Source organism: Prionailurus viverrinus, chromosome A1 (genome assembly GCF_022837055.1).
Source record: "Prionailurus viverrinus isolate Anna chromosome A1, UM_Priviv_1.0, whole genome shotgun sequence".
Lineage (NCBI taxonomy): Eukaryota > Metazoa > Chordata > Mammalia > Carnivora > Felidae > Prionailurus > Prionailurus viverrinus.
Window position 1 is genome coordinate 158,207,027 of NC_062561.1, and position 12,563 is coordinate 158,219,589.

At 38.1% G+C, this 12,563-nt stretch overlaps 2 protein-coding genes and 1 pseudogene across 5 annotated transcripts in view; 2 read left to right on the top strand and 1 right to left on the bottom strand.

Annotated features, from left to right (window-relative positions):
• SKIC3 (SKI3 subunit of superkiller complex) overlaps positions 1 to 12,563 on the bottom strand; it is a 108,367-nt gene that overhangs the window by 80,798 nt on the left and 15,006 nt on the right. For 2 of the 3 annotated variants that reach the window (XR_007151985.1, XM_047857702.1), the window contains exon 2: positions 622 to 688. The gene's annotated coding sequence lies outside the window, so the exon portion shown is untranslated. Of the gene's footprint in view, positions 1 to 621; positions 689 to 6,731; positions 6,778 to 12,563 lie in introns of those variants that run through there. The other variant, XM_047857703.1, reaches the window with a different exon arrangement.
• Positions 2,032 to 2,400, top strand: LOC125165187 (40S ribosomal protein S15a-like; annotated as a pseudogene).
• ARSK (arylsulfatase family member K) overlaps positions 6,999 to 12,563 on the top strand; it is a 45,924-nt gene continuing 40,359 nt past the window's right edge. Inside the window, exon 1 of one of the 2 annotated variants that reach the window (XM_047857704.1) lies at positions 6,999 to 7,179. In XM_047857704.1, coding sequence (XP_047713660.1) covers positions 7,042 to 7,179 — 138 coding nt within the window. In that variant the 5' untranslated portion in view covers positions 6,999 to 7,041. The other variant, XM_047857705.1, reaches the window with a different exon arrangement.

The following is a 12,563-nucleotide window of genomic DNA, read 5'->3' on the forward strand; positions in this document are numbered from 1 at the left end:
TCTAAGTGTCTTTAATATTCTTCCACAAAGTGTGTTTAATGGTCATCCACAGCCGCACCCACTTTCCCCTGACAATCTCTCCTATTTTTTTCTTCTCAATCTCATGTCATTCTTTAAAAAAAAAAAAAAAAAGCATTCGTTTTTGCACACTTTCACTCAAAGGGTTTATAGTACCAAACCAAAAGGGTTTTTATTCAACATATCAAGCATAGAAAGTAGCAACAGCTGCACTTAAAAAAGTTAGAAAGTATCAAACATGCCAAAATGTTAAACCTCGAAACTAACAAATGTAGGTGGATGAATTGCTACATACCCCAGCTAAAGCTATGGAACCTTCAACTACATTGTGTGGTGCACATACAAAGACTCCATACAGCAAAAGTAACAAAAACAAAACAATAAATAACAATGACAATGGAAACAAATTACACAAAAGCAAAACATGATACTTTTAAATCTAGTAACAAAAGTCCAAAGGTATTTTGTGATGACCTATAGTCTGGCATAACAGCCTAGAGGTATATCATCCCACCCTTCCTCTGAAAGGAATTGGTAAAAACAATCATTAAGTAAAAATAGACTCCAATTACCTGTTACATATGCAGCATTCTGGACACTTACCTTTTACCTATTATCTTCTACCTTCTTTTTGACTTGAATTTCAGATTGTTCCTTGACCATTATCCACCTAAATAAAGTAAAACATCAAGTAGTTAAGCAAATAAAAAGGATGATAACCCAAAACTCTGTGAATTTTTTAACATACCAAATTCAGGTTTAATTTTCATAATTCATAATTTAAAACACAAGAAATAATTAGGTATAATTTTTCATCTTTTCTTCTTTCCCCAATTTTCTGAACTGGTCTGTGTTCCCACAGACTCTGGTGATAAAAGGACATCCATAAGCAATCAGAAAAATGCTCAAAAAACATTCCAGAAACTCAAAATACATTAACCACAGTATAAAAAATTGAGCCAAAACAAGAGTATCAACTATTTCTATGCTACTTTATTTTGAATCAAGGACAATTAATACCACTTATTTACTCCCCATGTGGAGCCCAACTACACTAAAGTGACCCTGTTTTATGCCATGTAAAGAATTATAAATATGTAGGGATGCCTGGGTGACTCAGTTGAGCATTTGACCTCAGCTCAGGTCATGATCTCGATGTTCATGGGTTCGAGCCCAATGTTGGGCTCTGTGCTGACTGCTCAGAGCCTGGAGCCTGCTTTGGATTCCGTGTCTCCCTCAATCTGCCCCTCCCCTACTCGCGCTCTCTCTCTCTTTCTCAAAAATAAATAAACATTAAAAAATTTTTAAATTAAAAATCAAATTATAGGGGCCCCTGGGTGGCTCAGTTGGTTGGGCGTCCGACTTCGGCTCAGGTCATGATCTCACAGTTTGTGGGTTCAAGCCCCGCATCAGGCTCTGTGATGACCGCTTGCCACAGCCTGGAGCCTGCTTCAGATTCTGTGTCTCTTTCTCTCTCTGCCCCTCCCCCACTCACACTTTGTCTCACTCTGTTTCTTAAAAAATAAATAAATAAATGTAAAAAAAAATTTTAATAAATCAAAATAAAAATCAAATTATAAATACGTAAAACGTTGCCCACATCATGTAACTAGATTAATTTATAATCTAATGAAACTAGAGAGCACTTTTTAAAATGTCAAAAATCCCATCTAAATAAACATCTGAAATATTCACACAAATTCAACATGATATAATTCTAAGTATCTTTTGATGGGATCTCTGGAACAAATTCTATCAAAATTAACTCAGAATGTTTCATGGACAGAATGGAAGTGGCTTCAAAGAACTGAAAAAAAAAAAAAAAAAAAAGCCAGGCTACTTTAAACAAGGAAATAAAATTTAAGTGAAGCAGGTGGGGGTGAACAAAAAAGAGAAAGTGAGTTTACTGGCAGTATACTTAAATAGAGTGGTTAGTTCCAGAGAAAACAGTCTTACTATTAAGAAAAAAAGTACTGGGGCCTTCTCTTTCCTCCATCTTTCCATGCCACCACAATGGTGCTCATGAATGTCCTGGCAGATGCTCAAGAGCATTAACAATGACAAAAGAGAGACAAACGCCAGGTTCTTACTAGGCCATGCTCCAAAGTCATCATCTGGTTTCTAACTCTGATGATGAAGCATGATTACATTGGCAAATTTGAAATCACTGATGATCACTGAGCTGGGAAAACTGTTGTGAACCTCACCAGCAGGTTAAACAAGTGTGGGGTGATCAGTTCCAGATTTGATGTACAACTCAAAGATCTAGAAAAATGGCAGAATAATCTGCTCCCATCCTGCCAATTTTATTTCACTGCACTGACAACCTCAGTTGGCATCAGGGACCAGGAAGAAGCAAGAGGAAAATACACAGGAGGGTAAAATTCTGAGATTCTTTTTCTAGGGATGTAATACAAGCATGCAAATAAAATGCCTCAATGTAAAACAAAAACAAAAGTATTGTGATCTAAATAATGTTTAAGAAAGTAAAATAAAAGTTAAAACAAGATGGGCAAGGAGGGAAGGTAAAATAAAAGTAAAAACCTGATTCTATCCATCATACTAACTTCTCTGAGCTCCAAACCAACCTGACTGTAATTTATTATTCAGTCACTTCAACACTGTTCTTACAAAATACCCTAGATTTTGTCAGCACCTTCATGATACCATACCCACTCACAAAACCACAACTCATCTGGACTCCAGTACAACCCGACCTTGGACACCTTACTTAACTACTCCAAGCCTATTTCCTTATTGGTAAAGTGAGGATTTTATCACTTACTTCTTATGTATGTAAATGCAGTGCCTGAATATGTTACACAGTTGACCCTCAAATAACACTGGTTTGAGGTCCACTTAGAAATGGATTTTTTCTCTTTCTTATGATTTCTTAATAACCTTTTCTCTAGCTTATTTTATTGTAAGAATACAGTATACAATATATATACCATACAAAATTATGTGTTAACTTTGTATTATCGATAAGTATAATATCGATGTATTATCTAGTCAAAAGTAGGCTACTAGTAATTAGGTTTTTGAGGAGTAAAAGTTACACATGGATTTTTGACTGCTTGGTAGGGATCAGCACTCCTAATTCCTACATAGTTCAAGGGTCAACTGCATATTAGTTCTATTCTCCTTATCTACTTACTGTCCTTATCAATCAACTTCACTACTTTTTTTTCTATTCCTAACCCACATGGTTACTACAAACTTTCTCAACACATTTAAAAACCCTAATGTGTATCAAGAAGTAACTTTCTCACCAATGTTCCTCAAAAGATGCTATCACCAAACACAAGTATCTTCTTTGAAGCACATGAATACTACTAGTCTAGAGTAAAGCCTGCAAAAGAGATCACTCCATCCTCTGAACCACTGAAACATTTATTAGTTGAGCTATTCAATTCAAACTTAGCCAATATTTTTTTACTATGCTATACTGATGTCTCCTGACTCCCAGATCAATAAATCCCCAAACAAAAGTATTATATCTTCGGAGCTCCTTACATCCCAACAACTATTGAGTAATATGTACTCAATAAATGGTGGATTATCCAGCTCCGAAGGCCTGCTCTAAATATTTAGTTTTCCCCCTTCCAAAAGGCAGTAGTTCTCAATTTGCTAAAATGAGAAAGGAAGCAACTCTTTTCAGTATCAGCTCACATTACTTTTTTCACTATCCCCCAATACTTTCCACTTATACATCTTTGCTTCTCTCATTCAGCCTGTTCATACTTGCTTCTATCTACTCAAATGGTACACGTAATCAAAGCCAAATTCAAGTGTCAAGCATAAAAGCTTCTCAGATGAATCTCACTAGTTTGAACTTCTAACACTTTTATTTTTATTTTTTTAAGTTTATTTACTTATTTTGAAAGAGAGAGAGAGAGAGAGAGAGAGAGAGAGAGAGAGAGAGAGAAAACGAGCATGAGTAGGGGAGGGGCAGAGAGAGAAGGAGAGAGAGCATCACAAGCAGACTCAGCACTGTCAGCACAGAGCCCGACCTGGGGTTAGATGTCACAAATCATAAGGTAACAACCTGAGCCAAAATCAAGAGTCAGACACTTAACCAACTGAGCCAACCAGGCACCCCTGAACTTCTAACACTTTTAATGTATACTAACATTTCCAAAAAGTATTCCAAGGAATATTCCTATGCTTAAAGCTATCAATACACCATCTACTAATTTTGTTAATACTCACATTATATATCTCACTCTTTTACAGTCATTCTAAATGTATATTAGCACTCTAAGGGTTCTGAGAAGTCCTAAAGGCCCAAAGATATTTTAACCTAGCATTTCTAAAACTTATGTTATGATGGAACATTTACTTTAACGAACAGCAATTAATTTTGAAGCAGATGAGCATCCTCCAAAGCATAATTTGGGATAGTCTGGGTTTTATTTTTGTATGCTTGGCAATTAACTATATTTTTTATACCTTTTATACTGTGATTAAATTTAAAGGTAATGTGCTTGTTTCCCACAACTAAACTGGAAGTTCCTTAGAAGCAAATACTATTTCTATTACTCTCTTTTATTTCCTACAGTGTCTAATACATTGTAGATAATCAGCAAATATTCACAGAATCACAAATGGTGAAGACAATCCTGATTTTATTCCATGTACTCACTAACTTCACACTTAGCCTCCTTTTCCTAAGGCAGAATATAGTGCTGTGGGTACAATGGACACTAAAAGAACTAAAAAGAATCATAATCTATACCAAGACCTTTCAATTGAAGATCTTTCAGAACTGCAGTTATTTCACAAAAGTAAGAAATCTCTAGCATACAAATCTTTAACTGATGATTTAAACGTACATGTAATGGAGTACCTACCCTCACTGTGACACATATGTAGGCATGTGCACACATAAAGACGTGCACAAACACCCCACAAAAGTACCTTTTCGGATAGTTACTGATTTGTAAAAATGCTTTATGTCCACAAAAGAGTGATCAAAATGACGAAGAAACGTTACAGTTATATAATGAGCTGAAGGAAATGGGGAAGGCCTTGGGGAAAAAAAAAATTGGTGAAGAAAGAAGCAAGAAGTATTGTTGAAAAGGCGATTACCCAGGTAAAAATGAAGAGAAATGGACCAACGAATGATTAAAAGTAGAGGGAGACTGACTTCAGCTCAAAATAAGAACTTTTAATAATTAAACATGACATATGTGGAACGGGCTGCTCAAAGGAAGTGCATTCCCATCACTACAGATAAAAAAGCACAAACTGGACAATTCACTTGGCAGGAATGTTGCAAGAAGAAGTGAATGTCAGATGGGAAGTAGGACTAGAAGCCTCTTAAGATTTTTCCAGCACTGTATCTCTGGGGCCCTAAAATATCCATCTTGCTCCAACTCACTGCAGCACCTGCTCCCACGGGCACTGCCAAAGGGAGAGAGAGGAAAAAAGAGATGTGTCCCTGTCATTCTAACCAGGACTTCAGAATATATGTCCTGTGAAAACAAGGCCATAGAGAGTAAACACTGTTCACAGAAATAGTACCACACCACAGATATAGTTTTTACAAATCTAAAGGTCAGTCGACAATGTTTCTATGATAAGATGCACTCCACATTCAGAATTAACTCGAAACAAATTTTTGAAACATATCCTGATCCTGAGGTAGCCTATGTACATTACCTCCCGTACCATACAACTACAATTTCATGGATGTTAGTTTTGTTTCCCTACAGCGTAAGTTCCTTGTGGAAGGGAACTAATGTTTATGTTTGTATTCTCACACAGGGCTTTAGAATGCTCCTTAAGAATTTGTCTATACAAATAGAGTTTAGGCTCAACAGAAAGTCATGAAATTTTATAACTAACTAGGAACAGAGAACTGCAGTGAGTTAGGGCACAGACTACTGAAGTTCAAATCCCGCTCAGACTGGCTCCCTGTGTAATCTGGGTTAAATCATTTAACCTGTCCAAGCTTCAGTTCTGCTGTCTGCAAAATGATGAAAGTGAGGATCACAGAGAATATTAAATTGAGTTGATTTTATGTTAAGTACCGCAATTTCTCCTTTTCCTATCAAAATATTAACACGACTAACGTGACGAACAAATTATATAACTGAAACTATGATAATGAAATAAAAATTTGGCTCTGGGGCAGAAATTGTCTTCTTCCAGAACTCTCCAAAGTAGTTCAACAGTCAAGAGAGACCAGTGATTTTTCTGCAGCAGAACAATGGTATTCTGAACCTGTGCCGATTAATCCAGCTAGTCACACAGCTCAACATTTCTTCCTGCGAGAACCTGTTCCCCTTCTCTCCTTTGCACTCTGAAGGCAAGATGCACCTAAGCTTTTCCCCGTCTAGAACATGATTACTAGGCCCCGCGCCCCGCTCCCCACTCCACGGAGCACGATCAATCCTACTGCACTGACAATAAGATGTGGCAGGCTAGCAATTTCCTCAAGGGAATACATTCGAGAGCCCCACGAATCCACAACGTACCTGAGGCTGTAGAGTCAGAAGCCCCACAAAGAACCGCCCCATCTAACTTAAGTGACAGACGCGCTGCCACCTCATCATCGCCTAGTTCACGGTCTCGGCTGATACTCAGCCATGCCTGCGCGACACAAAATGAGCAGCCCCGGCCCCTGACACTATCTCTCGCCAGTTATCATTTCAACCGAGTACTGCCTCTAACTTCTGCAAAAGCTACAGCGAGCGACCCAAACCCACCTGGGACAGATGCTTCTCCTCCAAACGCCAAGGCAGCAATCCGGGCGCATGCGCATTCCGCAGGCATCGTTCACGTGACTGAAAGTAGCTAAGTTTTAGCACGCTCGGTATTTGCTTAAAAGGCCTTAATGTGAGTTAAGGAATGCCCCCTGTGCGCATGTGCCCATGCGCAGCCCGCTGGGAATTGTAGTTCTGCCAGTAAAACGCTAGAAGGAAACCAAACTGTGAACTGTGTGATCCCCGCCCACCTCTCTCCGGAGGCGTGCCTAGAGGGAGGCGGCGGCCCAGCGCCGCTGAGCCGCTCTCTGCAATGCTGGTGCTGTGGGTGTCGGTGGTCGCAGCCACAGCGCTGGCAGCCCCAGACCCCGGGGCAGGTGGGCAGAGGCGAGGAGCTGCTGGGGTTTGGCCCGTTGCACCCAACGTGGTGCTAGTCGCGAGCGACTCCTTCGTAAGTACGGAGAGGCAAGGGAGGGGGCGTCCCGCTCCAGACTAGCGACCGTCCTACAGCTTTTCCTGTGATGCAAGCTTTGAGGAGCAGAATCTGAGACTTCCAAACGTATTTTCCCCGAGGCAGAGTAAGAATTCCATTTTATTTTGAGGTCCCACGTATGCACGTACACCACATACATTTAAAACAATACTCCAGTAAATAAAATGTACTCTGATAGTATCTTTGCAAAAAAAAAAAAAAAAAATTAATGCTGGCCTCGACCCACTTAATTATTTTACGACTACTAATAATACTTTCTGTCCATACTCTCGTTTGTTTGTTTCGATAGTGGGGGAAAGTAACATTCTGCATCTCCATAAAAAGGTGTTAGCTTCCTAGTGGTCGTTTCCCACTTTATCTCAAGTTTGCAGGAATGTCAATACTTTTATCACCCAGGTTATCTGATAATCCTGTTAGTGCTGATTTAAGTGCAATAGTTGTCATTTGACCCACTCCCCCTTTTAACAAAGAAATTGTGTGCATGTGTTATTGCTGTTGTTTAATCCCAGACTTCAACAGTTTTTGGTACTTCCCCAAGCCATCATCCGAAAGAATACTACTATCAACATTCCCTGAAACTTTTAGTATAATCCATGATTTAAAAACTACTGCTTGGACAAATATTAGGTTAAAAGTGATAAATCTAGTTTATTATCACTGGGTGTTACTGTGGTCACATAGATTGTTGGTGTTAAGCATGTCTGCACCAAAGAGTGCTTTTAATCACTGTATTCTGTTGGTTTTCTCATTGATTAACCTGTGAAGATTAAAGTCACATAATCTGGATATGCCCGTAGGACTTGCTGAGAAAATTATTAAAAGTAATCTTTATGATTATCTAAATTTAGGGAACAGGCAATATTGGAGATTAACATGAAAGAGGTTTCTTAGAGAGTGCTCCTGAGATCAAAGGGAAAGGAAGAAAGAAGGATTGTATAGAGAAGTTTGAGTTCTGTTACTGTCTCAAAAGAAGCCTCAGATGACTTTATGGGTAATTCTCAAACTAGTAAAATGTTTCAGAACTGTTTCCATTTGGGGTGAGGGGATCCAGGGCCTTATACCCTCATGTTGGATGGCCATTAGTTGTGCGCTGCTCCCGGAAAGGGACATGATTTTGGTCCAGGCAACTGTCTTTAGCAGCAGCAATCTTCCTTTCCTAGAGGGAATTTGAGTGGTGTATCACAGAATTCTAGAAACTTCCAAAGATGACAAATATTTTTTTCCACTATAGTATGAATACATAGGTTTTTATATATTTGTGTTTAAATCCTTTGCATTCATTATACTTACTAATGTTCAAACTGTCCTATATTTGGTTTTTGAAGGACACTTAAGGTTGTTCCTGAGTCCTTTTGACCCATTCATAATAATCTTTAGCAGCTTCCTTTGATAGACTTCCACATCCTTCTTGTGTATTTCCTGTACTATCTTGTGTGTAGAGACTAGATCCAGGTGTTCCCATTTTTCATTGCTTTCAGGCCTTTCCAATGGACAAATCTAGAAAGTATATGTATTTATTTATTTTTATTTTTTATTAAAAATTTTTAACGTTTATTTATTATTGAGAGACAGAGAGACAGACCATGAGCAGAGGAGGGGCAGAGAGAGGAGGAGACACAAAATCCAAAGCAGGCTTCAGGCTCTGAGCTGTCAGCACAGAGCCCGACGCGGGGCTCGAACTCACAAACCGTGAGATCATGACCTGAGCTGAAGTCGGACACTCAACCGACTGAGCCTCCCAGGTGCCCCGAAAGTATATGTATTTAATTTGATTTTTGCACTTATATCTGTTTTATACTATTTTGGTTTCTACATTAATGTAATTGTTTACTTTATTAAATATATGTATATGTTATATATACTTACACATATTTTATACACATTTGGGTAAAAATATATAATATATAAGCATAAACATAGTATCTAGGGCTCCAATCACCCTTACTCTAGATCACTAGTAGGGGAAAGGTTTAATGCCAGGAGAGACAATCCAAAAGACCAGACAAGTTTCTGCAAAGCAAGCAGAAGGAAGGAAATAATAGCAGAAATTAATGAGTTAAAGAGTACTATAACAATAGAGAAAAACAATGAAACCAAAAGTTGATTTACTGAAAATATCAACAAAATTGACAAACCTTTGGCTAAACTGACCTAGAAAAAAAGAGACAAGACCTGAATTACTAAAATCAGGAAGAAAAAGAGGGAATATTACCTTACAGAAATAAAGAATTATCAGGGAATACTGTGAACAACTGTACGTTAACAAATTAGATAATTTAGATGAAATGAACAAATTTCCAGTTTGTTCCAATGAACAAACTACTGAAACTAACTCAAAAATAAAAACAATCTGACAGACCTATAACAAGTAAAGAGATTGAGTTGGTGATTTTAAGACACCCACAAAGAAAAACTCAGACCCAAATGGCTTCACTGGTTAATTCAACCAAACATTTTAAGAAGAATTAATACTGGGGCACCTGGATGGCTCAGTAGGTTGGGTGTCTGACTTTGGCTCAGGTCAGTTTGTGAGTTCAAGCCCCACGTTGGGCTCTGTGCTGACAGCTCAGAGCCTGGAGCCTGCTTCAGATTCTGTATCTCCCTGTCTCTCTCTGCCCCTTCCCCACTCATGCTCTGTCTCTCAAAAATAAATAAAAATGTTAAAAATATTTTTAAAAATAAAAAATAAAGAAGAATTAATACTAATTCTTTTTAAACTCTTCCAAAAAATAGAAGAATGCTTCCAAATTATTTCTATGAGATCAGTGTGTTGCTGATTTCAAAGCCAGACAAATACATCACAAGAAAACTACAGACTAATATATCTTCTTAATATAGAAGCTCCACAACAAAAATACTAGCAAGTCAGGGGTGCCTGGGTGGCTCAGTCAATTAAGTGTCCGACTCTTTATTTATTTCAGCTCAGGTCATGGTCTCACAGTTGTGAGATTGAGCCCCACATAGGGCTCCACACTGGGCGTGGACCCTGATTAGGATTCTTTCTCTCCCTCTACTGCTCGCTCTTTCTTGCTGTCTAAAAAAATAAATAAAAATAAAATACTACAATTTGTTTAAAAAACACTAGCTAGTCAAATTTAGCAATATATATAAAGCATTATATACCATAACCAAATGGGATTTATCCCCAGAATGTAAGGTTGGTTTAATATCTGAAAATCAGTTGTTTTATAATACACCATGTTAATTGAATAAAGGGCAAAAGCCGCTGATCGTGTCAGTAAATACAGAAAGAACACTTGACAAAATTCAACAACGCTTCATGATGAAAGCACTCAACCAACTAGAAATAGAATATTCTTGACCTGTAAAGAGCATCTGCAAAGACACCATAGCTCTAATCACCTTAAGCACATTCCATATTAGAAACTTCCCCAAATGGGTCAGTTATCCTTTCCCCCTCTTGCCCATCCCCACCACTCTACACTTTCAATACAGATGAAATCCTTGTGCCAGTCACATAAATGCATAAAGAAATCACTAACACGGATTTTAATATGATGCATGAATTACTGGTAAACTGCAGTAGTCATCTGCAGTGGTAGTTACACCAGTTTAAACGGTGCCTACAGAACTTGGAGTCCTCAATCTTTGAATTCTATAGAATCACAGTGCTTCTGCCATGTGATCTCCTGCTCCAGTCCTCCCACCAGATTAGTCTGGATTTGTCTAGATTCCAAGAAGTGACCACAAATGGTTGCTATCCCCTATGTCCAAAAGATTATAAGAATAAAACATGTAGGCATTTCTGATTTCTGAAGATAAGTTTCTAAGAATTTAAATTTGTGGAGTTAAAGAAATTCTTATGAGGGAAGAATATACACTTTTATCTTGGGCCTCCTCATTCATCGTTCAGGAAATCAGCAGTTATTTACTTAGAATTCAGTGATACTCCTGTTGGAAGTGGTTCTTTATTTCAAGATACAAGTATGCTCTAATTTTTTACATCTTAAAAAAAAAAATGAACTTTAATCCCCCATTCTCCTATAGCCAATAGTCCATTTCCTGACATCCATCCTATTTTTCTGTTCACCTTTGCAAAATCACTTCTTAGAAGAGTTTTATTTACCTGCTGTCTCACCTTCCATTATCTTCCCCATTCTAGTTTAGCTGGCTGTTCCTACCACTTAAAGTGCCCTTCAGATCACCACCTGTCTCCATACAACCAATACCACTGTGCACTTTCTGGCCTTATTTTAGGTAGCCTCTCAACACGGTTGACATTACCTCTTTCTTGACACACTGTTTTCTCTTGGTTTTCATGGTCTTATATCATCTCCCTCCCTCTTTGGCCATTCTTTGTTTCCCACCTCCTCTTATTTGGGAATCCCCAGGGTTCCTTGCTTTCCTCCTTTTCACTTTTTTCCTAAAAGCTTTCATTCAGTAACATCGTTTTCAATACCATGAATATGCTTAAGATTCCCAAGTTTATTTCACCAGAGTAGACTTTCCAAGCTCCAGATTCCTCTCTGTAACCAACAGCCTACTTTATATACCCATTTGGAAATCTCAGCCATATCAAGGGTTTATGTATATCCCATATTTGGATGAACTCATTTTTAAAAGTGTATTTTTACTTAAATTCATAGTGAAAATATATAATAAATACAACTCCAGGCCTAAAATATTCTTTTTTCTGTCTTTGCTCTTTACCAAGAAGATTTCTTCAATTCCAAAATGCATAACACCTCTTCTAATCTTCATGCTTATTTATCCACAGTGGCCAAGACATCTTCACTTATGTCCAGCCTAAAGAATTGCTGGACTTTTCTCATTCTTTAGGTCTTGCACTTCCCAGAGAAACTTTCCCTGTTCACTCCATTTAAAATATATATCCTTCATTATTCTGTATCTTAGGGTTTTTTTTTTTTCAAAGCACATATCACAATTTGTAATTTTTTTTAAGTTTACTTATTCTGAGAGAGAGAGAGGGAGAGAGGATGAGTGGAGGAGGGGCAGAGAGATGGAGAGAGAGAGGCTCCACACTGTTAGTACAGAGCCCAATGTGGGGTTCAAACTCATGAACCATGAGATCATGACCTGAGCCAAAGTCAAATGCTTAACCGACTGAGCCACCCAGGTGCCCCCACAATTTATAATTATTAATGGTTTGTTTACCAGTATATTTTTTGCTTCTCCTACTAAACCATAAGCTTCAAGGGCCAGGGACTCTGTTTCTTTTCACCATTCAATTTCCAGATCTTTCACAGTACCTGGCACACAGTAAATGCTGAGTAAATATTTATTCCATCAATCCATCATGCCCCAAAAGAACTTTCCAGAGAGTCCTTTATTATATTCAAATGAATCTGAGTACAACACTA